The following is a 27,081-nucleotide window of genomic DNA, read 5'->3' on the forward strand; positions in this document are numbered from 1 at the left end:
ATCTATATACAAAGTATGAAGCATCCAGGTCTTCCACCTTCTGAAATATAAAGCTTTTAAGAAGTTAGCTAACACCGCCGCCGCCGCCGGATCACTATCCCTATGTCAAGCTTTCTGCAACAAAAGTTGCAGGCTCGACAAAAACTAAATATTACCAAAATAAAATTTTGAATCAAAACCAAAAAGTATACAGATCTTTAGATTAATATATCAAAGAAGTGTGTAAAGTTTTAAGCAATAATCATAACTTATTTTTTGAGATACGGCGCGACATGTGTCACATGTAAAAAACCCTCCCCTGTTTTACAAAATACTCAATAACTCAAAAATAAAATTTTGAATAATCACCAAAAAGTATACAGATCTTTAGATTAATAGAACAAAGAAGTGTGTAAAGTTTTAAGCAGTTATCATAAATCGTTTTTGAGATACGACACAACATGTAAACCCCCCCCCCCTTTTTTTACAAAATACTAATAACTCAAAAATGAAATTTTGAATCATCACCAAAAAGTATACAGATATTGAGATTAATATAACAAAGACATGTGTAAAGTTTTAAGCAATAATCATAAATAGTTTTTGAGATATGGCGCGACATTTAAAAAAACCCTCCCCCTTTTTTACAAAATACTCAATAACTCAAAAATGAAATTTTGAATCATCACCAAAAAGTATGCAGATATTGAGATTAATATAACTAAGAAGTGTTTAAAGTTTTAAGTCATAATCAAGAATCGTTTTTGAGATACAGTGTGACATGTGAAAAAAAACACACCCCTGTTTTAGTTATAAAGTGCCGTAACTCAAAAAGTTTAAATCTTATTTTCACCAAAAAGTATACAGGTCATTTGACCATCATAAGAAACAACTATATTAAGTTTCATGAAATTTGGATAAGTCGTTCTCAAGTTACAGTGCGACATGTTTACGCCGGACAGACAGACGGACAGACAGACAGACGGACGGACGGACGGACACCGGACATTTGTATACCATAATACGTCCCGTCAAAATTTTGACGGGCGTATAAAAACAGACCAAAACACAAAAATTTAACTATAACCACTGAACCATGAAAATGAGGTCAAGGTCAGATGACACCTGCCAGTTGGAGATGTATACCTTACAGTCCTTCCATACACCGAATATACTAGCCCTATTGCTTATAGTATCTGAGATATGGACTTGACCACCAAAACTTAACCTTGTTCACTGATCCATGAAATGAGGTCAAGGTCAAGTGAAAACTGTCTGACAGACACGAGGACCTTGCAAGGTACGCACATATCAAATATAGTTATCCTATTACTTATAAGAGAGAATTCAACATTACAAAAAATTTGAACTTTTTTTTCAAGTGGTCACTGAACCATGAAAATGAGGTCAAGGACATTGGACATGTGACTGACGGAAACTTTGTAACATGAAGCATCTATATACAAAGTATGAAGCATCCAAGTCTATCACCTTCTAAAATATAAAGCTTTTAAGAAGTGAGCTAACGCCGCCGCCGTAGCCGCCGCCGCCGGATCACTATCCCTATGTCGAGCTTTCTGCAACAAAAGTTGCAGGCTCGACAAAAAGCACTAAAATAGAGGAAAATATAACCATTTAAGGAAATTAATTTGTATTATGGATGAATTGAAGCAGAAAAGCAGGTTTGTAGATCTTTTTGTATTGCTTATCATTTTTGCTGTAAAAACTCTATTATGGTGTAGTCATACAAGAACTTTTGTAGATTTTGTATCAAAAGTAATAAAATAAAAATCCAGAAATTGGCTAAATTTTTAGCAAAATTTTAAACATATGAAAAAATGCATTTCGCAAACATAATAATACTTACCTTAAAATTGCACCAACAATAATTCCAAGAATTATCAATAAACTGAAAAAAATAACAACAAAAGATAAGTTACAAATAAAACCAAATTGCCCTCTCCAACGCTGTAAAATTATTTAAATAAATTATGTATCACAATGTGTCATTGTGGAACCATAGTCAAATCAAAATGATGGTATAGTGTGGGTAAATATACTCATTTATATGGTAAACAATCATACCAAGTTTGAGACTTTTCAAATCTGTCAAATGGTTTAAAAAGACACATTCTCAATGTGACACTAATACCATACTTAAAAATAAGTCAATTTAGATCAAATCACTTGCAAAAATTGGTAAAATCATCATGGCGGTAAAATACAACAAAATTTTTAAAACACAAATCCTATAATATTACAAATATGAATGTTAAGCTTCAGACATTTAACCTGCTATGCATTGGATAGAGTGGTGGTCAAATGATGGTGTACCACATCTAGGGTGTTTTTATCCAGTATCATTAGACATTTCAAAACATTTTGTCATTGCAAAATACAATTTGACCATATCAATCTTAAATTGGGGACATAAAACAGCTGTAACATCTGGGCGCCTCGCAAGTATGGCACCAAGTAAAACGCATAAACCTAGTGCACAGTAAATAGTAAAAGATACATATTTAGGAACTTTTAAAACAAAACATCAACAAAAGACAATTTTTACACCAAGAGTTTAAGTGAGGGGTAAAATATGGTCAATATATGGTCAGTGCATATGTTTTCCTATGTCATATGAATTCGTACTATGCATACTTTTTAAATCCAAATTGTGACATCACAATGCATTCTTAAACAGAATACTCTCCATTTGACATAGTAACCAAATTGGTCATATGATCACAATTTAAACAAATTTAGAAACCCATTTCAAAGCAATCACATAGTTGACACCTTAATCAATAGGATATCCTTTTTCTAATACAATATACTTTTGCCTCAGTGCCTTAAAGATTGAATCTAATTCTCTTTCTTCCTTTAATGAACTAATCTGAGAGAAGTGGCTATGTGACACTTACATTAATACAGCTGTTTGACACTGACGTATATATAGCAACGTGACCAACAATTAATCTGGACCAGAGTCCCTGCATGCAAGTGATTGAGGTAACACATGTGCACTGGAGCTTAACTGATGAAGATGATTTCAAAAACTAGGTTTAATTGGGCTTGGATAAAGTACTTTTGTTGATGTAATTAATGTAATCAGATAAAAGATGCAAAGGTTTGAATACAACAATTTAGTTATCTTCACAATCAATATATTTCTGAAAGATTCGATAAATCTTATGTAAAAGATATATCCTTGTTTTCAAAATTCCAATAGGGAACATACTTTTTATAATTGTATAAATAAACCAATTTTTCAAGACGTTTCAAAAAGATATAATCACATAATTTTATAAGATTTCATTATAAGCGGCAACCAGAAAATGTATAAATTATTTTCTACAAACTATAAAAATATTTACTTCCGAGAAGTACGTAAAAGTTTGACTCAAAGTTACTGTGTACAAATTACTACAAAACTATTCCTAAGCAGGAAAAAGCTGCATGGTAGATCTTAAAAAGTGCTTATACACTATAACTCAACATTATCAACCTGAAGAATAAAATCATTACCTTTCATTGAAGCCAGAAGAATACTTTAGTTTTTAAGGAGATTCTTGTAATATAACATTGAAAGTTGCATTTATTTTCAAGTCTTATTTTGATTATGCTGTATGGGTGTTGCTCATTGTTGAAAACTGTACAATGACCTATAGCTGTTAATTTCTGAGTCAAATGGTCTGTTGTGTAGAGTTGTCTCATTGGCAATCATACCACATCTTCTTTTTTATAATCTCTTTGATGAAAGATTCACAGGGTCAAGAGGTGACTTGACCTGCTTTTGCCCTTGTTGGTTTAGGTTATAATATTGAACAGGTATAACCACATCCAAGAGCATTGAAATCAAATACTGTACTTTTAGTGAAATCTACTCTAATGAAAAACTTGGAAGAAATGATTTTACTGTTGCAACCTTGTAGAGAGATTCATAGGATTTCCATCAATTTCAAAGAAGCCAACAAATATGTTGTTCTTATGGATTATGATGGATATTTCTATTCAACTGATCACAAAAGGTTGTATTTATGAGGAATCAATATTAAACAACAGCTTTAAAAAGAAACAATATCCTCCTTTTTCAGATTTAATGAATCCTCAAAAAAATCTGGATTTAGCTCTGACGTGACTTCAATGACCTTAAACATGAAACCTTGGGTTACATGGAAAACCTAGGGGACAGTTTTGAAGTTACTATGTGAAATTCCTATGTTTGGTCATTCATAGATTTAATACACAAAAGACATATTGGCCCCCAGGAAGATACATTTCGTTTTTGTAACACTTCAGTTTCTGCCTATGACCTTGAGTGTGTCAGATGCACTTTGGGATAGGAGAACAATGTATAATAAAGTGTACCTACAATCCAAGCAGAAAAAAAATTTGTTGAAATGACACCCCTAAAAGTTGAACACAAATTTATTTCTTGATTTATAAATGAGTATTTTATATTGGATATTTTCTCTTTTTGTTCTCAACACTTTCAATCCAGCTATCTTTCATCAGGACATTAATGTTTTTAGACTAATAAATCTCCCTTTATAACAATTATATATATTTATAGGGATTTATTTAGTCCAGAGAGTCCTATAAAGAAACATACTTATTATACCACTGGTACCAATGTTAACAGAATTTGGTTTGTTCAAACATCAAATCAGTGTTAATAATTTTGTTGACAAAAACTGTTTTCCATAGGACAGTTATTAATGTTTCAATTTCATTTCCATACAGAAACAGTTCATCTTAGTCTAGACTGAATATAAATTTTACATTTACTTCATATCTGACTGGTTCTATACATTCTTTTAATATAATGATTTCTGAACCCCATTAACTCTGTTTTAAGAAACCTGTTTTTTACTTTTCCTCATTTTAGTGATATTATGAGAAGTTCAGTAAGTTTATTTGCAGGATATTGGTTATAAATTTCTCATTTGGACTGCATAACATAAACTGTAATTCAATTTATGGAAGAATTGAGTTTTTTTTAATATTTGTAATATACACTAAAACCAGAATAACCTTTGACGCTTTTAATTCTCATTTTAGCTACTGATTACATATAATGACTTATTCATTATTTATCAAAATAAAAACTAAAGTATCAAATACTAATTTATATGTAAAATAATACAGGTAAACCTTTGATCTCATAATAAGTTGCTGTTATGTTATTAATCTAAAACTGAATATTCTCTAAGTGAAGATTCTTGTAAATTAACATTGAAACTGCATCAAAGTTGCATTTATTTTTAAGTCTTATTAGATATTTTCTTATAAATAGAGAATAATGTCACCTTTGATGTATCTGATACCTAGACCACACAACTTCTTACTTCTAAGGTCACCTTGTATGCATCTAATACATTGTGTAAAACATAGGCTGTCATAGGTCAAGGATGAAAATGTCCCAGCATTAACCTTTGTGTAAGTTATGAGCTCTCATAGGTGAAGGATGAAAATGTTCCTGCATTAACTTTTGTTTAAGTTATGGGCTCTCACAGGTGAAGGATGAAAATGTTCCTGCATTAACTTTTGTTTAAGTTATGGGCTCTCACAGGTGAAGGATGAAAATGTTCCTGCATTAACCTTTGTTTAAGTTATGGGCTCTCATAGGTCAAGGATGAAAATGTTCCAGCATTAATCTTTGTTTAAGTCATGGGCTCTCATAGGTCAATGATGAAAATGTTCCAACATTAAACTTTAAGTCATGGGCCTTCCTAGGTCAAGGAGGAAAAAGTGCCAGCATTAACCTTTGTTTAAATTATGGGCTCTCATAGGTCAAGGATGAAATGTTTCTGCATTAACCTTTGTTTAAGTTATGGGCTCTCATAGGTCAAGGATGAAAATTTTCCAGCATTAATCTTTGTTTAAGTCATGGGCTTTCATAGGTCAAGGATGAAAATGTTCCAACATTAACCTTTAAGTCATGGGCCTTCCTAGGTCAAGGATGAAAAAGTGCCAGCATTAACCTTAAGTTAATTTATGGGCTTTCATAGGTCAAGGATGAAAATGTTTGGTTCAGAGAAGATTTGTTTCTGCAACATTTGAATGTATAAAACCTTACAATAACCCTCAGTTTAACAAGGTTAGCCAAAAGAAAGCAATGAGCTTAGAAAATACATGTTAATAGAATTCACTATTAATGGCAAATCAAATTACTGAAGTTTTTTTAATCAGTGAAGATACATCTTTTATATTACCATTTTTTTCTAATTAAGACATAAACATTTCTAACAAGCAAGATAAACTTTCTCTGAAACAACATAAAATTGTTAAAATTAAAGAATAACACAGCAGTTGAATGCTTTATTTATGTTGATTTTATATGTTATCCTGACTTATAGATTAAAAAGTAACAGCAATAATGCTACAATTGTCCAATAAAGTTTCATGTTAATCAATACCATGTAATCGTGTACTGTCATTTTTATTACCACTAAAAACTCATTTTTATAATCTTTTTTTTATAATCTTAAAACAGAAAAATAATAACTCTCCATAATACAGATGTCAACATCTTATTTTCAATCATTCCTTTATAATTGTTGCTGTTAACACCACTTTCAGTACTGGTCCAGTATTGATTTTTTATAACAAAAGTTGGTGGTTCTCTGTGGGAACTCAACCTTCCATCATCAATAAAAACTGACTGCCACAACATAGCCAATAGTACAGAAAGTGGCATTAAACACCAATCAATCAATCTTAAAAAATACAAAAACTATTTGATTTGATTTAGTGAACTTTTAACAGGTGTAGATTTTCCAGGAAAGTTATGAAAACCTACCATGATTCTGGTACCCTTGATGACAGGAAATCAGCATGGTGAAAACCTGAAATAATAAAAGTACATCTCAAAACATAACTTCTCATTTCTGTTAAAACAGATATTTTTAAAAGTACATTCCATCTTGTAATCAATCTGACTCTGGAACTATATAAAAGCAAGGAAATGTGATATGATTGCCAATGGAACAATTGTCCACCAGAGACCAATTCCCATAGATGTAAGCAACATAAGGTCACAGCTATGAGCTATGAAGTTGAGAATGGAAATGGGGAATATGTCAAAGAGACAATAACCCGACCAAAGAGCAAATAATAGCCAAAGGCCACAAATAGGTCTTCAATGCAGCAAGAAAATCCTGCACCTGAAGGTGGACCTCAGCTGGCATTCTATCATCTATATTTGAGCAAACAATAATTTACTGTTCACTAAGCAAGCCTCAATGGACAGGAACATCTGCATATAACAATCTTATATTGGGCAAAGTTTAAAACACTTCAATAGAGGAGCTGTTATATAAACAATGATGGACATTAAAATGAGTCAAAAAGGAATAGTATATTATCAATAGAAAAAAAAAATTATGTACAGTTTCGTCAATATTTACCCAGATGTTTAGGAGGAGTTGTGCTTGTGATAGACTATATTACCACATGTTTGCAATAAAGAAGGAATTAAGTCAATTATCTCCCTTTTAACATGTTTAACACTTAAAAAGATTAATACTAGTTTTATTTATATTGGTGAATCTTAAATACCCCCAAAATAACTCTGTTTTAAGGGTTAAGTGTATTTAGGAAATGAAAAAAAAACATAATCATTAAAAAAAATCCGGTGTTATTCTTCAGAAAAATTTATATGCATTTGTCATAATATGAACTGCTAAAGGAAAATTGCTGTCAAACAATAAAATTTGTCTTGTGAATTCCCTCAAGTACAGCTTAGTAAAGTAATATCTGTATAATTTACAGAACTTTTTCATGAATATTTATGTATTGTATATAATAACTGTTAATTTTTTCCTTTCCTGGTGGTGCTAAAATACTTATACTTTGGTCATTAATATAAATAAATCTCCATCTGTCTAATCTATACTGTATAAATACATTTTTCTGTAAGCCTGATTATTTCACTTTTATCGTAATGTGAATAAATTGTTCTGAAATTGCTGTAGGAGGCTTGAAATAAAATTAATGCTATGGAATTGTAGCAGTACGATAAGAAAAGCTTTCTGATTACATCCTATTACCAAGCACATCTCAACAACATATCAATTTTCCTTTTGTCTATGGAGTACACTTGATATTTCTGCTGAAGAGCAATACATTTAATGGAATAAGAACTATACTTTTGTTTGACAAACACAAACAGCCAAGGGTTTTCACAGTGATAAATAACACTAAACACTGAAGATCATATTTCAAAATACAGAGTATTTGTCAATGTTGGCTAATGTTGTCATTGATATACATGTAGCAACTCTAAAGAGGAAAACATATTGTGAAGCAAACTATAATGTTTTACAATAGACAAGTGTCTTTACCATGTGTCAAGCTCTGAAAAGCTCTGAGGCTAGAAAAATAGTGAATAATGTTAACAAATTGAAGATCAACATAAAATACTGTAAAGAGAAAAATCACCTTAAGACATTAGACAACCACAGACACTGTTCCTGTGTTAGGACAGGCACATAAAATAAGTAACCTCTATAACTGCCAACTCTTATTTTTTTAGAATAGTATTCCTAGACTAGTAATTATGGAATCTTCTAATATTTCGAACAGCAGTTATTTACTATTTTTTTTGTCTTTTTCATAGTTGTTTCAAGAAGATATATGGACATTTCAAGCTAGGATGTAATAATGTAGTCAGAAAAAAATACTAAATATGTATCCCTTTATAAAATTTATACACACTTCGTTGTTTATGTGAGGATTCAAACATTAAACATTGGTTCCAAAGTGGCAAATACTGTGGATCTATTTATTTTTGTGGGTACCAATTTTCTTGGATGCTGCTAAAGTTATTCAAATGAGTTGAGATTATGGCAAAGTTACCTTTAGGTGTTATAAATCAATAGAGAAACTATCCACATGTGATAAGACAATGGCAATATGTAAAGACAATGTCAAAGCTATCAACGTATGTAAGGACAATGACAATATGTAAAGACAGTGTCAAAGCAATCAATGTATGTAAGGACAATGGCAATATGTAAAGACAGTGTCAAAGCTATCAATGTATGTAAGGACAATGGCAATATGTAAAGACAGTGTCAAAGCTATCAATGTATGTAAGGACAATGGCAATATGTAAAGACAGTGTCAAAGCTATCAATGTATGTAAGGACAATGGCAATATGTAAAGACAGTGTCAAAGCTATCAATGTATGTAAGGACAATGGCAATATGTAAAGACAGTGTCAAAGCTATCAATGTATGTAAGGACAATGGCAATATGTAAAGACAGTGTCAAAGCTATCAATGTATGTAAGGACAATGGCAATATGTAAAGACAGTGTCAAAGCTATCAATGTATGTAAGGACAATGGCAATATGTAAAGACAGTGTCAAAGCTATCAATGTATGTAAGGACAATGGCAATATGTAAAGACAGTGTCAAAGCTATCAATGTATGTAAGGACAATGGCAATATGTAAAGACAGTGTCAAAGCTATCAATGTATGTAAGGACAATGGCAATATGTAAAGACAGTGTCAAAGCTATCAATGTATGTAAGGACAATGGCAATATGTAAAGACAGTGTCAAAGCTATCAATGTATGTAAGGACAATGGCAATATGTAAAGACAGTGTCAAAGCTATCAATGTATGTAAGGACAATGGCAATATGTAAAGACAGTGTCAAAGCTATCAATGTATGTAAGGACAATGGCAATATGTAAAGACAGTGTCAAAGCTATCAATGTATGTAAGGACAATGGCAATATGTAAAGACAGTGTCAAAGCTATCAATGTATGTAAGGACAATGGCAATATGTAAAGACAGTGTCAAAGCTATCAATGTATGTAAGGACAATGGCAATATGTAAAGACAGTGTCAAAGCTATCAATGTATGTAAGGACAATGGCAATATGTAAAGACAGTGTCAAAGCTATCAATGTATGTAAGGACAATGGCAATATGTAAAGACAGTGTCAAAGCTATCAATGTATGTAAGGACAATGGCAATATGTAAAGACAGTGTCAAAGCTATCAATGTATGTAAGGACAATGGCAATATGTAAAGACAGTGTCAAAGCTATCAATGTATGTAAGGACAATGGCAATATGTAAAGACAGTGTCAAAGCTATCAATGTATGTAAGGACAATGGCAATATGTAAAGACAGTGTCAAAGCTATCAATGTATGTAAGGACAATGGCAATATGTAAAGACAGTGTCAAAGCTATCAATGTATGTAAGGACAATGGCAATATGTAAAGACAGTGTCAAAGCTATCAATGTATGTAAGGACAATGGCAATATGTAAAGACAGTGTCAAAGCTATCAATGTATGTAAGGACAATGGCAATATGTAAAGACAGTGTCAAAGCTATCAATGTATGTAAGGACAATGGCAATATGTAAAGACAGTGTCAAAGCTATCAATGTATGTAAGGACAATGGCAATATGTAAAGACAGTGTCAAAGCTATCAATGTATGTAAGGACAATGGCAATATGTAAAGACAGTGTCAAAGCTATCAATGTATGTAAGGACAATGGCAATATGTAAAGACAGTGTCAAAGCTATCAATGTATGTAAGGACAATGGCAATATGTAAAGACAGTGTCAAAGCTATCAATGTATGTAAGGACAATGGCAATATGTAAAGACAGTGTCAAAGCTATCAATGTATGTAAGGACAATGGCAATATGTAAAGACAGTGTCAAAGCTATCAATGTATGTAAGGACAATGGCAATATGTAAAGACAGTGTCAAAGCTATCAATGTATGTAAGGACAATGGCAATATGTAAAGACAGTGTCAAAGCTATCAATGACAAAGTTATTCATCTGTTTTGAGACTTAGGCAATTTTACCCGCATGTGTTTAGACTATAGCAAAATTAATATCCTGTATTAAGAAATAACAGAGTTAACTCACTTGAATTAAGACTTGTGGCAAAGTTATTCACATGTGTTTTTATGGCAATTACAAAGTTACCCACACATATTAAGACATTGGCAAATTTAACCTACTTGTGTTTACGATGAGGGAAAAGATATCCATATTTGCTTCCACAATGGCAAAGCTACCCACATGAGTTGAGAAAATGTACCAGGAAATTAACTACTCTTCTTTCAGAAAATGAATTCTTAACAATCTATTCATACTTGCCTAACTTAGATATTCCTGCAGCAAACAGAAAAACAGTTATCAACAATGGCTGTGCCACATGGTCGTAATTTATACTGAATAGATGTATTCCATGTCCAGCCCCATGCCCTGTGTGGGAGTCCTTGTGGCCTGTTTTATTTCCATGCTCATGACTTCTGTTGTCCGATGTTTGATTATGAGGATCATAAACCATGTGACCATTAGACTTTGTGTCATTGTTTTGATTGAGTGTTGTGTGGACAACTGCGGTGGCAGCATGGTCACAACACAGTAGTATCAAAAGACAAAAAACTTTCATACTTCTTCCTCACAAACAATCAAAACTTATAAATATTTTTATGACATTGTTCTGGCATCCAATCACAGAGAGCAAATGGTTTGTAACATGTAATAATCTCTTCCATTTAATCTCAATCAGAATGTAATCTGACAAAGTTGGGTAGAATAGTTACATTATCTTCTGACTGAACTAGATACAGGTGTTTGACCTTGAATGTTACTTTTCTTGACATTCAGGAAACATTAAACTACTAATATGCTGGTTCCATTAGTTATCATGTCAGTAAGCATATGCTTTGCAGTAATAACTGTGAGGTTTTCTGTAGAAAATATTTTATCCTCTTCTATAAACATCCTGAAAAAGAATCAAAATAATTTATTAGGATGAATACACATATAGAAAATATGCTTTATCAAATGTATCAATATAATAAAGAAATTTATTCTTCAGAAGAAGACATTTCTATTTTTTGAAACACTATCTTGCAGTTTTTGAGAATTTTAAGGTCAATTTATAATACTGTTTGTGTCACCCCGCATCATTAGATTTAAGATCTGTTTTTAAAAAGTATCTTAAGTATTCCATTTCAGACTACATGTAAAGACACAATTTAATAATATCAAATAGCAAAAAATGCCAGTCATTTTGATTTCCAATTAATGAATTTGATGTGTAAGGATAATAAAGTATAACAGATTAGCTACAACACAAATCACAAAATGTATCCTGAACATCAAAATCCACCAATGCAGAAATGATCAAAAAGTCATCTACAAACGGATATTGCAGTCAAAGTTGCACTGTCGTAACTCCTGTATAGCTGCACTCCACTAGCGAATACTTAAATCACATAATATGTCAATCAAAGTTCAGAAAAAAATAGGCAATAATAATCGGAAGTGATTATGTGTCGATACTGATAACTGACATTGCTAGACCGTCTAATTGCGCGTCTGATAATTACAAAAATCTGCTTCAACCACATTTCTATATCAGGAAATCATTTAATACACAATATGTCGTCACAAAAACATGAAGATCAATTTGAGTAAAACATCCCACTTCTGTATAATAAGTTACCCTTATTACAGTCAGAAGTCATTTCACAACTTAAGTTTAAGTCATAAGTCAATCAAATACACCTCCATAGTACGTATATTACTATCTTACTCAGTTATACTTTTCCAAATGAGTTGACGCATTATCATGAATGTCATTTAGTTTTTGTCTGTAGATTAATTTCCCTATGTTTTGTAAAATATTTTACCAAAACATGCAACTTTAGTATAAATTGTTTAAACTATTACAAATAATTGATTTTTTTCTATGTAGAAAAAAAGTAAGAAACTTCCGTATTTCAAACAAAGGCTTCTCAATATTATCTACTTAATCATTAAAAAACAAAACACAAGGAAATTTTAACTTAAAACATAATCATGAGAAGAACAGTAGAGAACATTTTTTTTAATAAAAGAAGTTTAATAAATTAGTTATGCTATGTAAATAATTGAGCAATTTATTATGTTTTTTTTCTTCCTGTCTAAGAGGGTGGTAAAGGGGGGGTGCTTGCACGAAAAAACCGTGAAATAAGACATAATTTCACGTTGAACGTGAAATAATTTCTGTAATGAACGTTGCACGAAAAATAAATACTTTTATGTGAACCTTTTGTGACTGAATCACTGTCTCTTTGTATATATTAACTCTTTGTTTTACTTGATATTCCCGATTTAGTATACACATTTATGATTTAATTGGTTAACAGCTTTTAAAAAAGAATTTCTTGACGATCCCTGCCAAGTGTTTGAATTTTATTTGAAAATACCGAGCACGCAAAATAAGACTTTGAAAATCACGATGCACGTTAAATTAAATAAGCAGAACACGTTGAACGAGGCACCCGTCTTGCACGACTGAACGTCAAATAAAAAAGTAAAAACACATTGAACGTGAAATAAAAAACGGCGATCACGTTGCACAAAAATAACCCTTTACCACCCTCGTCTAAGTCATAATAAAATCACAAAGGGCAGTAACTCCAACATGTCCAAAGAAATAATCTAATTTTCATAAATCTTTTAAACAAATAAATGCATGCACAACTGAATTTTCCAATGAAGTATTTCAAAAATAAAAAAAAGAACAGAGTTCCAATGTCACCCTCTTAAATACTGATCATATTTATCTGTCCAAGGGGAAAAAACCTTAACTACTACTAAATAATCTGTCTGGTTATCTTTAAATTTCACAAGAGAAAAAGTCTTATCATTTCTATCACAACTGTTTTGCTATACCTGCTTTAATTTTTATGAAATATATGTCAACAGAACTGCAGTTTTACATCTATGTTCTATTTTAGCAATCTTGGCCATGTCATTTTATGGATCAAATCTTTGAATATCAGTTTCAAACTAAATTCCCATAAAAGTTTTAAGGGAAACTTTGGTAACTTTAAAAATTTATTTCCAGAGTAGACGACTAAACAAATCTGATGACAAGGAGGACCTGAGTGGTGGCAAAAACTCTCTTTAAATTCAGGTGAGCAAAAAAAGATAATGGACAAGCTTATATATGATACTAATTACTTTTACAGGCAATCAAATATGGTACTTCTACTAGGCAACTATGTATGTCATTCTTCTGCTGGGCAAGTATAAGCGGTAATACTTTTGTGAAAGTATATATGGTACTTGTACTAGTCAAGTAAATGTGATATACATACTGAACAAACATGTGTGTGATATCGATACATACTGGACAAATATGTATGTGATATACATACTGGACAATTATGTATGTGATATACATACTGAACAAATATGTATGTGATATACATACTGAACAATTATGTATGTGATATACATACTGAACAAATATGTATGTGACATACATACTGGACAATTATGTATGTGATATACATACTGGACAAATATGTATGTGACATACATACTGGACAATTATGTATGTGATATACATACTGGACAAATATGTATGTGATATACATACTGAACAAATATGTATGTGATATACATACTAGACAAATATGTATGTGATATACATACTGGACAAATATGTATGTGATATACATACTGAACAAATATGTATGTGATATACATACTGGACAAATATGTATGTGATATACATACTGGACAATTATGTATGTGATATACATACTGGACAAATATGTATGTGATATACATACTTGACAAACATGTATGTGATATACATACTTGACAAATATGTATGTGATATACATACTAGACAAATATGTATGTGACATACATACTGAACAAATATGTATGTGACATACATACTGGACAAATATGTATGCGACATACATACTGGACAAGTTTATATATGATAAACATACTGAACAAATATTTATGTGATATTATCAGATAATTACATGGCATTTTTCATATCGCATGTATTATCAGCCCTAGGTTCAATATCAGCCCAAGAGCTGCATGGCTCGAGGGCTGATATTGACCGAGGGCTGATAATGCATGTGATATACAAAATGACATGTTATAATTTTTTTTATCATATGCTTCAACAATGGAGAAAAATAACAGATTCATATAATGATCCTTTTACGTGGTTCCCATATGAAAGTTCACAAAGCATGGGATAAACTTTTCATATCAGCCCGCTAAGCACCAATTAAAAAAATATGGAATTTACGTTAATTTGATGCTATTATCATACAGCAAAAATCATATGTTATTTAGTCTAAGTATATGATAAATACATACTGGACAAATAATTGTATGTGACATACATACTGGACAAATATGTATGTGATATACATGGTGGACAAATATTTATGTGATATACATACTGAACAAATATGTATGTGATATACATACTGGACAAATATGTATGTGATATACATACTGAACAAATATGTATGTGATATACATACTAGACAAATATGTATGTGATATACATACTGGACAAATATGTATGTGATATACATACTGGACAAATATGTATGTGATATACATACTTAACAAATATGTATGTGATATACATACTGAACAAATATGTATGTGATATACATACTGAACAAATATGTATGTGATATACATACTGAACAAATATGTATGTGATATACATACTGAACAAATATGTATGTGATATACATACTGGACAAATATGTATGTGATATACATACTGAACAAATATGTATGTGATATACATACTGGACAAATATGTATGTGATATACATACTTAACAAATATGTATGTGATATACATACTGAACAAATATGTATGTGATATACATACTAGACAAGTATATATATGATAAACATTCTGTATATAAGCAAAGGCTGATTTGGAGGGGGCCCCCCTTATCGTAGAAAAAATTGGTTGATTTTATAGGGAATCACTGAAGCATGACCAGAGTTGGCCCCATAATAGGCAGTCAGTGGGACCCATTTAGGAAAATTTCTAGATCCGCCACTGATTAGTATATATAGTAACTTTTACTAGTCAAGTATATGTGATGTACTTCATACTGGACAAGTATGTGATATATACCAACTGGTCAAGTATATATGGTACTTCTACTAGCCAAATATTTGTAATATATATACTGGGTGAGTGTATATTATATACTTCTACTGCGTAAATTTATGTGGTACTTCTACTACGTTTCATTCCATTTCAATGTAAACTGTTAGTTATTTGACTCTTATTATCTTCCAAGAATGCCACAAGTGAAAAGTAATATTGTTCTGTTGAGATGTCTGAGTATCCTAAATATAACTATAATCAAACAATATCTTACCAGTTAATATAGTTTGACAAAACATCCTTTGCTTTTCTATACCAATAACTCAGATCTTTAGGAAATTCAAATTTGTTTCCACATCTTCAATATGTAATAAAATTTTACTTCAGCTAATGACGTGCATGTTTAGAAATATCATCATGATTTTAATGATGCTTTCAATGAAAACAATCAAATGTTGTGACAATATCAAACAAAAACAATAACAAACCTTACATTTATTGCATGTTTATTTACACTTATTTAATGTTCTGCATTTTTTTTAACATGATCTGGGGGTGGCAGGATATTTTGAAAATGAATTAATTGATAAGTACTGAAAATAAATAATTTTGCTCAAGATAGGATGAAAATGAATATTCTGCAACATATATAATGCAAGACAGTTGAGGATACAAATTTGTGCAAAAGTAAGATTACATTTTCCCATAGCGACCACGAAAAAACTAAAAATAGCATACAGTAAGCAAGAGATAATAATAAAGGATAAATCCAGAAAAAAATCGTCTTAGGCACTAGTACTGTCCCCAACATCATTAAATGGTTTATTTCTCATAGGCTAAATTTATCTGTAAATCTTTAGAGAATCAATATAATCCAATGTACCAAAAATAAAATCAGTCATATATAAAATTTAAAAAGTAAAAAAAAGGCATTTCCTATATGACTTAAAACTAGAATTCTCCATTGAGTTATTAGAATTACCGTAATGACATTTAAAACTCCAGCAGATTGAAACAGGAAATTCAACTTGCCAATCTAACTAAATTGAAAATAACTTTATCATCAATTTCTGCATTGTGAATGTTATTCTTGTTTTTCTAGCCATCGCGTCACATTTAAATTATTAACACGTATTTTCAGTATTTTTTTAAGGCATGCATAAGAAAAAAAATCAATTTTATCCCTTAAATTACTTGTGAATCAATGTGAACATTTTTACTAAGCACCAAAGAAAACTGAGATTAAATTTAACAACATGCAGCATACAGACTGAAGAATTCAGTAAAACAACCTTATCTATTTATAAAAGATAAATGTAGTGTCACTTTAAAATAAATCTTCTGGTTTGATTGACAACTTCCACACTTTCAATCAAGTACATGTATAAAGTAATGGCTTAGAATAGACCACTGTTTGTACCAAGTTAATTCAAAGCTGAAATTTAATATAAAGTATCTGTTATAACTCTACTCAATATGTCTGATATAATAAGAAAAGAATATAATGGTTCTCTTACTTAACAGAGGCCAGACTTTGAGTGACCAAAAAATCACTATTTAATTTACATGTAGTACTGAATATTCATGTTAAAGTTGTTTGATGTTTTACCTTTTTGATCTACTATTTTGAAACTTTCTCTCAATATTTTTTCAATCCAATTTTTAGACAAGAGTGCACACACTGAAATGTCTCGCCTTCTTTACTAATCATTGATATTATGTTGATAGTCCTAAGTATAAAGCTTTATTACAACTGTCACATAAACTTAACATTAACCAAGTAGCTAAACAAAGACCAATGAACCATGAAAATGAGGTCAAGGTCAGATGAACCATGCCAGGCAGACATGTACAGCTAACAAAGCTTCCATACAACAAATATAGTTGACCTATTACTTATTATAGTTTAAGAAAAATAGACCAAAACACAAAAACTTAACACTGTGCAATGAACCGTGCAATTGAGGTCATGGTCAAATAAATCTGCGGGACTGACATATAGATCATAATATATTTCCATACACCAAATATAGCTGACCTTTGGGATATAAAATTACATAAAAAGACCAAAACTTAAAAACTTAACTTTGACCACTGAACCATGAAAATGAGGTCAAGGTCAGATGACATCTGCCCGCTAGACATGTACACCTTACAATCATTCCATACAACAAATATAGTAGACCTATTGCATAAAGTATGAGAAAAACAGACCAAAACACAAAAACTTAACTATAACCACTGAACCATGAAAATGAGGTCAAGGTCAGATGACACCTGCCAGTTGGACATGTACACCTTCCAGTCCTTCCATACACCAAATATATTAGAACTACTGCTTATAGTATCTGAGATATGGACTTGACCACCAAAACTTAACCTTGTTCACTGATCAATGAAATGAGGTCGAGGTCAAGTGAAAACTGTCTGACGGGCATGAGGACCTTGCAAGGTACGCACATACCAAATATAGTTATCCTATTACTTATAATAAGAGAGAATTCAACATTACAAAAATTCTGAACTTTTTTTTCAAGTGGTCACTGAACCATGAAAATGAGGTCAAGGACATTGGACATGTGACTGACGGAAACTTCGTAACATGAGGCATCTATATACAAAGTATGAAGCATCCAGGTCTTTCACCTTCTAAAATATAAACCTTTTAAGAAGTTAGCTAACGCCGCCGCCGTAGCCGCCGTAGCCGCCGCCGCCGCTGGATCACTATCCCTATGTCGAGCTTTCTGCAACAAAAGTTGCAGGCTCGACAAAAATCAACAAATTTTTCTCAATGTTTATTGGTTCCCGAATGAGGCCCATGCAGCTTTAAAAAAAAAAAATCTCAAGGAATTTTTAATCCACTATTTTTGTACTTATAAAATTTGCATTTTGTTGTAATTGTGTTTTGATTTTCTAATTATGAACAAAAAATCATTGCTATATTAACATTAATGCCATCTCAAGTAATAGTATATCACTGTTGATTCTATGGAAAAAATCATTAAATCATGTCTTGTTTGGTTTTTAAGCCAAAACTTTCATTTTTTGCATATACCGTATTTATTCTAATAAACTCCCCGGGGGCGAAGACAATTTCCGAAAGGGGGGGCGTCAATTAGAGAAACGAATTTCGTACCTTACTTCATTGACCTTTACCTGAATTTTGTTGAAACAGACTGTAGTAACATACACATTTTTCTTATTGTCTCCATAATCTATAAATAACGTTTATCGGTAATGTGACCTCATCTAATAATTTGTTAAAATTTTCGAATGAACAAGCGTCAACATCAATGGAACATAATTTCAACAACTGAATTAGGGGTTATCATGTATACAAAAGTATCTAGAGTTATGCAATCGGCGACAAACTAAGATGTGAACAAGAGGAAGCTAATCCAAACGATAAATTTCCCGTCAAACTCGTCTTTGTCATTGGAAATGAAGAAAAATGGGGGCGTTTATTAAAAGTCAAAAGTTCTGAACACACTATTTTCGGTAGGGGGCGTTAATTAGAAGGGGGGCTTTAAATAGAATAAATACGGTATAAAGGATTACACTTCTGGTGTAAAAAGGACAGAGGTTCTGGCATAGAATCAAACCAGTGTCATAAAATGAGATACTGTTCCTAAGATAAAGGCTGTCTTGTCTCAATTAATGCTAAACAAAATTCATGTAAAACTAACATGTTAGTCTGGTATAAAGATGGATTCACATAAATGCTGAACTTAAGTGTTTGGATAGAAATCAAGAATAAATTGTTGACACAGAGATGTGTCTGGCCTGTAATGCAAATGTTGAAATTAAAATGGGTTTAAATTGTCCACTATGAAACCCTTGAAAGTCAATGAACCATGATTGAAATTGAAGAGCCTAAAAATCTATGTTAAAAAAAAGAAATGATAATGCTTAAACAACTGCCTAAAAAATACAACTGACTTATAATAAGTGGTTTTATTCTAAACTGAACCAAATCTAAAATATGCAATAGACCATGAGTGAGAGAACTGACCACATGACCGAGGGGACATTTAGACCAAATAATGACCATTGTAATGAAATGTGCCCATGTTAATACAACTGCATATAAAATAGCATAGGCCTTCCGCTTAAGAAGCTCCCAATAAATTTACATAACCACATAATTATATATTGTTGAAGTTGCTGCAAGAAACAGCATGCTTTAGTTTGACCATCTTGTTTCGTCAAAACAAGACACAAACTTGTAAGGAATAATAATCTAGTTTGGTCTAGTGCAATAAAAAAGTAACATGTATCTGTGTCAACCCGTGAGTATTTAGAGGTATTTTTAATAACATTTGAGACTAAAAAAATGTGTCTGCCTTTTATTGCCATGTTTGATTGAGCAAGTTTAGTAATGATACAAAATGCTTATTTCTCACAGAAAACAACCTTCCACAGAAAACAAAGTAACCTATGTTATTGTTCGGCAACAGTATACTTGTATATGACAAAATATATTAATCTGATACTGACCAGCAGATATATGCTGTAAACTTAATACCATAGTAATGCTTTTTATACAACTACAAGGTCAATATAAAGAAATCAATTAATCTGACTGACATTGCAATTCTAAACAATGTCATGTTTATACAGACAAATATGTACATCAATAAAACATTGTATAGATACAACATTCCTATCTATAATTTGACAAAAACATATATGAAGCAGAATGCCTATGAATGTCATCAGAACAAAACAGCATATTCCAACAATTTTCTGAAACGGGCTCAGACATGAGGACAACATAGGGATAAAAATTGAGCATATTGAACCTGTAAAATCCATACATATTAAAGAGATACTTAGTATACCACAAAGAAGAGAATTCCTAGGAACCTACCAATGCATATACCTACCTGTGTGAATAAATACAAGATATAGGATTTACAATGTCACTGAGATAGTAAATTTGTCTTAGGAGTTAGTGCCAAGGTCAATCAGTGTATATAACATCTTTTAACTATCTTTTACTGTAATTGTATGAGGTTATAAAATAAGCATTGTTACATAAGAAACATAAAAGGAAAACACACCAATATGAAAGTTATCTATATGGTTACAAGTGTTAACTTTGAACTTTGATTTCCACTATTGTAATCAGATAATATTAGTCAAATAGGGGTGTTCCAAAGTTTCTGTCCCCATTTAAATGCATTGATCATCCAACAAGAACACAACCTTCACCCCCTCCCCCCCTTTCCCTCTCCTTCTGGATCTGTCACTGTCTATATTTTTCGTACAAGTGTTTCATCAGAAATATAGTCACAGACAATCAAGTAACATTATCACATTCTCTATTAAAGCATTCTTCCTGTATTGGTTATGATTTATTGTTGCTTTTCTTACAACTCTCCATTTTCTTAGCCAGAAAATTATCATGTAGATTATTGGAAATCGACCAAAACAAATTCTAGGCTGATTGATAGATAATGGATTCCTTCACACCTGTATCTCAGGTATAAACAATCAATATCTATGCTTTACAGAGCAGGTGTTTATAAATCTGTAATATACATATAACCTAGAAAGATGTCAGTATCTCAGAAGCTTTAAGTTATATTGCAGTTCTCCTTAGAAAGGATGAGTAAAAAACATGTTTTATTCAACCAATGTCAAGGACATTCATGTTTATATTCAAACTTATTGATTAAATAAAAAGCTCATAATACTCTTTTATGTGTTATGAATAATAGTTGTTTTTTTATTCTTTCTAATGAAACTGGGACTTTTAAGACTGTTGTTATAATGAAACAGCAAACAGTTGCAATATGGGTATCAAAAGTGCAGCCATGGTATATCATATAACTGCAGTATGGATAAAGACTGAGTTTTAAGATTTAAAAATTGAATATAATATAAGATGTGTCATGATTGCATTTGTGACAAATGTCATTCGGAGATCAAATGATGTGGAAGTTAGCAACTATAGGGATGAATTCAAGAACCTTTCAGCTATAACAATCATACTTGAAATAAATGTAATATTATGGTAAATTAACAGAAAACATTTCATAACTTAGATGGCTTTATTATGTTGCTGTTTGTTGTAAAATCGAAGAAAAAGGATGAAATCTAACAATAATAAGTCTCAATAATCAGAGTCCATTTTAGCATTTATTAATCCCATTTTAGTGTGTCTTAATTTGACTAAGTGTATATTTAAAGAATCTCATTCAAGCAATGCCCAGAGTTCCTACAAATCTATGTAGTTATTTGAAGCTTTTAAGAAATAACAAAAGGCAAATAAAAATAAAAATACTCTAAATAAAGAAAATCTGTCACTTTTTTTAACCATACCTTTAATTGTAAACAGTGTGGGCGATTTTTTGGATTATTATTATCTGAATTTGTTATTTAAGAAATTACTGTATTTTTATTTCTGTCTCTGAAGAAATAACACACTCGATAACCTGCATAGCAGGTTATTCTATAGTGTGCACCACATTTTCTATGTTATTTCGAATAGACAGAAAAAATATTAGTCATTTCTTATAATTAAATTCTTAATTCCATTTTAAACGGTAGTAAATCTTGAAAAAACGTTTGATGGCAAAATTATGTCTATGAGCTGATAAACAAAACAATGTCAGCCAATCAGATGGCGTGTAACATCCAAAATTAAATTATATTGTCAAAGACATACTATGCTCTATCTAATTAGAAAATTGCAATATTCCATGCAAAGTGTCTGCAAATTGTGGTTCAAACCTGAATACCACTTCTAATAGTTATATTTTTATTTTTTGGCAGGGGGTTGGGTTGCAGTCTTAAATTGTACAGTAACTGTTGTTTATGAAATATAAAAGACAATCTTGTGTAATATATACTACAGAAATAAATTCAACAACAAAAGAACTATTATAAATTTGTAGCATTTACTTGCAACAAACAATAACACATGATGGATTTCTGTTAATCTTATACAATTGCACATTATTTACATGTTACGATTAAAACATAAATCTTGTGCAAGTTTAAATAGTGATAGATTTTTATTTATGACATCTTTCATTTTCAAATAGAATGAACAAATACATTATGAGCAGTAAAATAAAGGTATCCATCACTTTTATTTTATTATTGTATTTTAGAACAGTACAATCATCCACAATGCCATTGTTATGATGGGAATACTCTTCAGAATGTACTTTAAAATATAATGATTTCCTTATTTCCATATCTAGAAACTGAAGACAAATGTTCTTGGTCTATAAAACTTACAATTGTAGGTCAATATCAGTGAGACACTGCAGTAAAAGCCCAATGAAACTTAAATTACTAAACATTTCCAGGTCTAGAGGTCAACAATCTTGGTTTAGAAAGATATTCAAGAATATTTTGAGAAATGTTAATAAAAAATCTTTTTAAAAAGGTCACTCAGACCATAGATGTAATGCTCAGACTTTCACTTATTTAGTATTATTACAGTGCTATAAATTATGAGTGAAAACAGATAAAAACAAAACCAGGAAAGTGTAGATTCGTTCATTTCATGATTGAGAAAAGTATTTTGTTGGATACATGATTTCTTGATCACTATTTTAATTCTAAATATAAACCTTTAGGAAATTGGACATTCAAAATTCTGGTTCACCTTATAAAACCAGTTGAATGAATAATAACGAGTCAGCAGTTACTTCTTAACTAATGGTTATCAAGGTTTTTGTAAAGTGCTCTTGGATTGTTAAATGATCCATCATTCTGTATGCTGTGATAAAGTCAAACAGAATATTCTGCCAACTAATGGATGGCAATTTATCATTTATATTAACTAAAATTAGCAAATTTTTATACAGAATTGCAATTCAAATAAACAGTTTTATATAATTGTATCTAATATTAACAACTTATTTTATAAATTATATAAAGAAAATGTTTGATTTATAAGGTGGGATAACTTAATTACAATAATACACTTTTTATAACAGATTGCAATTTACATTTGAATTTGGGTTATTCTTTACAAATCAAAAATATACATTCATAAGATACCACTGCTGTATGTACACTATTACATTTCTATGTTCAGTGAACCATAAAATCTAGGGTAAAACCATATTTCTGCAAATGAATTAAACAGTTAGCTTTATAGAGAACCTTAGTACTAAGTTTCAAGTTGATTTAAACCAAACTTTAACCTGGTAAGCAACGAACCAATAGACAGAAAAACAAAATTCCCTTCTACTATAATTGTGAGGAATACAAAATTTGACCTCATGAATGTAGGTTTCCAGAAAGAAAATATTGACAGCTGATTTCATTGCCTCCATAATGTCATATCGTGAAAAAATAAATGTTGACAATATTGAGAATTGAGTAACATCCTAGAAATAAATGAACAACTGATATAAAAGGAAAATGAATGTTTATCAGAAAATGATAATAACGATTCAAGACTTACCTAAAGAAATTATTTTTTGCCTCCAATAAATCATATATGAACACTGTCCACTATGCCAACACTATATATAATGTTGAAGACTCAATATAACAAATAAATCAAACGTACGGAGAATAAAAATATCTGACATCAATATAATGTCTCTTGTTTCATCAGTGCTATCTGAGAACATGAACATTTAGTATGTTCCTTGCATGATAAATCATGGATTATCTGGTCTGTACAATTAGTCTGGTGATAATAACTATATAATATTCAATTAAAATTCATCTTCCATATTGATCTTAACTTTATATTGTCTTTTCATTCATTCAACTCTTACATAATTAATGATGACAAAAACAATTGCACTCTTTTATATCAAGATATATAGAACATAGATCGATACTTTTTCCAAAAAAACAAACTTGTCTATATCAAGATTGGATTGAATAAAGGTGATTGCACGGCTATTGATATATTGCTCTTGGGAAATTAATGGAAAATCAAGTAATTAGCTAGCATTCACCTTATGTTTAAATAAATGCTGGAAAGGATAATTTACTGGACATCAAACAGCTGATTAAAGTCTACAACTCATTCTTGTAAACTTAATCAATATACACTTTTCTCATACAAAAACAATGAAATTGAGCATTAGAGTGATTTTGAAGAATCCTCGGAAAAAATAAAAAAATAGATGGAGAATGTGTCCATGGAACAAAAATGATGTCCCCAAACTCCCAAAGGTATGTAACATTATAAATGAGCGTAACTCAAGAATGGTAAAATGACGCCACCCAAATTCAAACTTGATCTGAGTTTTGTGGTACTTTTCAGGACATAACTAATGATGGAAAAAAAAATAAACCTGAAAACCCCATTAGCTACTGCCAGGGATGTAACAAACCAATTGTTTCAAAGGCAATCAGTTTTTAACAGTTAATTTGTAATTATATTTTGTGTGAACGATTTATTCACATGAAATTGTAAACAGACAAATATGGTGAATTTAAATTGCTGCAGAATCACCTGGAAAGGACTTAAAACAAGAGGCTCTCAAGAGCCTGAATCGCTCACCTTAATTCTTTTGGTTAAATCTCTCATCAATGATTATTTTGGCTTTTCAATTTATTTAAATATTTTTTGGATCGTCCTATTTTCTTCAAAAGCCAAAAAAAATAATCATTTTCTCCTATGTTCTATTTTAGCCATAGGAGCTATGTTTCTTGACATACAAGGAAATAAAATATAAAATTTATACTAGATACTCTGAAACTCATTTAGCCTAAGTTTGGCTGAAATTGATACAGCAGTTTCAAAGGAGAAGATTTTTTTAAAGTAAGTTAACATGATGAACAAATTGTGAAAAAAGTCTTTAAAGGGCAATAACTCCTTAAGGGGTCAATTGAAAATTTTGGTCAAATTGACTTAATTGAAGATCTTACTTTGCTGAACATTATTGCTGTTTACAGTTTATTTCTATCTATAATTATATTCAAGATAATAAACAAAAACAGCAAAATTTCCTTAAAATTATCAATTCAGGGGCAGCAACCCAACAACAGGTTGTCTGATTCATCTGAAAATTTCAGGGCAGATAGATCTTGACCTGATAAACAATATTACCCAACGTCAGATTTGCTCTAAATGCTTTGGTTTTTGAGTTATAAGCCAAAAACTGCATTTGACCCCTATGTTCTATTTTTAGCAATGGCGACCATGTTTGTTGATAGATCACAACTTCGGATACAATTTACAAACTAGATACCCTAAGAAACATTCAGTTAAAGTTTGGAAGTATTTGGCCCAGTAGTTTCAGAGGAGAAGATTTTTGTAAAAGATTACTAAGATTTACGAAAAATGGTTAAAAATTGACTATAAAGGGCAATAACTCCTAAAGGGGTCAACTGACCATTTCCGTCATGTTGACTTATTTGTAAATCTTACTTTGCTGAACATTATTGCTGTTTACAGTTAATCTCTATCTATAATAATATTCAAGATAATAACCAAAAACAGCAAAATTTCCTTAAAATTACCAATTCAGGGGCAGTAACCCAACAACAGGTTGTCTGATTCATCTGAAAATTTCAGGGCAGATAGATCTTGACCTGATAAACAATATTATCCCATGTCAGATTTGCTCTAAATGCTTTGGTTTTTGAGTTATAAGCCAAAAACTGCATTTGACCCCTATGTTCTATTTTTAGCAATGGCGACCATGTTTGTTGATAGATCACAACTTCAGATACAATTTACAAACTAGATACCCTAAGAAACATTCAGTTAAAGTTTGGAAGTATTTGGCCCAGTAGTTTCAGAGGAGAAGATTTTTGTAAAAGATTACTAAGATTTACGAAAAATGGCTAAAAATTGACTATAAAGGGCAATAACTCCTAAAGGTGTCAACTGACCATTTCTGTCATGTTGACTTATTTGTAAATCTTACTTTGCTGAACATTATTCCTGTTTACAGTTTATCTCTATCTATAATAATATTCAAGATAATAACCAAAAACAGCAAAATTTCTTTAAAATTACCAATTCAGGGGCAGCAACCACACAACGGGTTGTCTGATTCATCTGAAAATTTCAGGGCAGATAGATCTTGACCTGATAAACGATATTACCCCATGTCAGATTTGCTCTAAATGCTTTGGTTTTTAAGTTATAAGCCAAAAACTGCATTTGACCCCTATGTTCTATTTTTAGCAATGGCGACCATGTTTGTTGATAGATCAAAACTT

The 27,081-nt window shown here is 31.1% G+C and overlaps 1 protein-coding gene across 1 annotated transcript in view; it reads right to left on the reverse strand.

Moving 5' to 3' along the window:
• Positions 1–11,432, reverse strand: part of LOC143069807 (uncharacterized) — a 44,186-nt gene extending 32,754 nt beyond the window's left edge. Inside the window, exons 1-3 of the mRNA XM_076244613.1 lie at positions 11,122–11,432; positions 6,779–6,824; positions 1,847–1,888 (exon numbers count right to left, since the gene is read on the reverse strand). Of these exons, the coding sequence (XP_076100728.1) occupies positions 1,847–1,888; positions 6,779–6,824; positions 11,122–11,419 (386 nt within the window). The 5' untranslated portion in view covers positions 11,420–11,432. The remainder of the gene's footprint in view (positions 1–1,846; positions 1,889–6,778; positions 6,825–11,121) is intronic.
• Positions 11,433–27,081: the final 15,649 nt, after the last annotated feature.

The sequence above is a fragment of the Mytilus galloprovincialis genome, chromosome 3, assembly GCF_965363235.1.
Source record: "Mytilus galloprovincialis chromosome 3, xbMytGall1.hap1.1, whole genome shotgun sequence".
Lineage (NCBI taxonomy): Eukaryota > Metazoa > Mollusca > Bivalvia > Mytilida > Mytilidae > Mytilus > Mytilus galloprovincialis.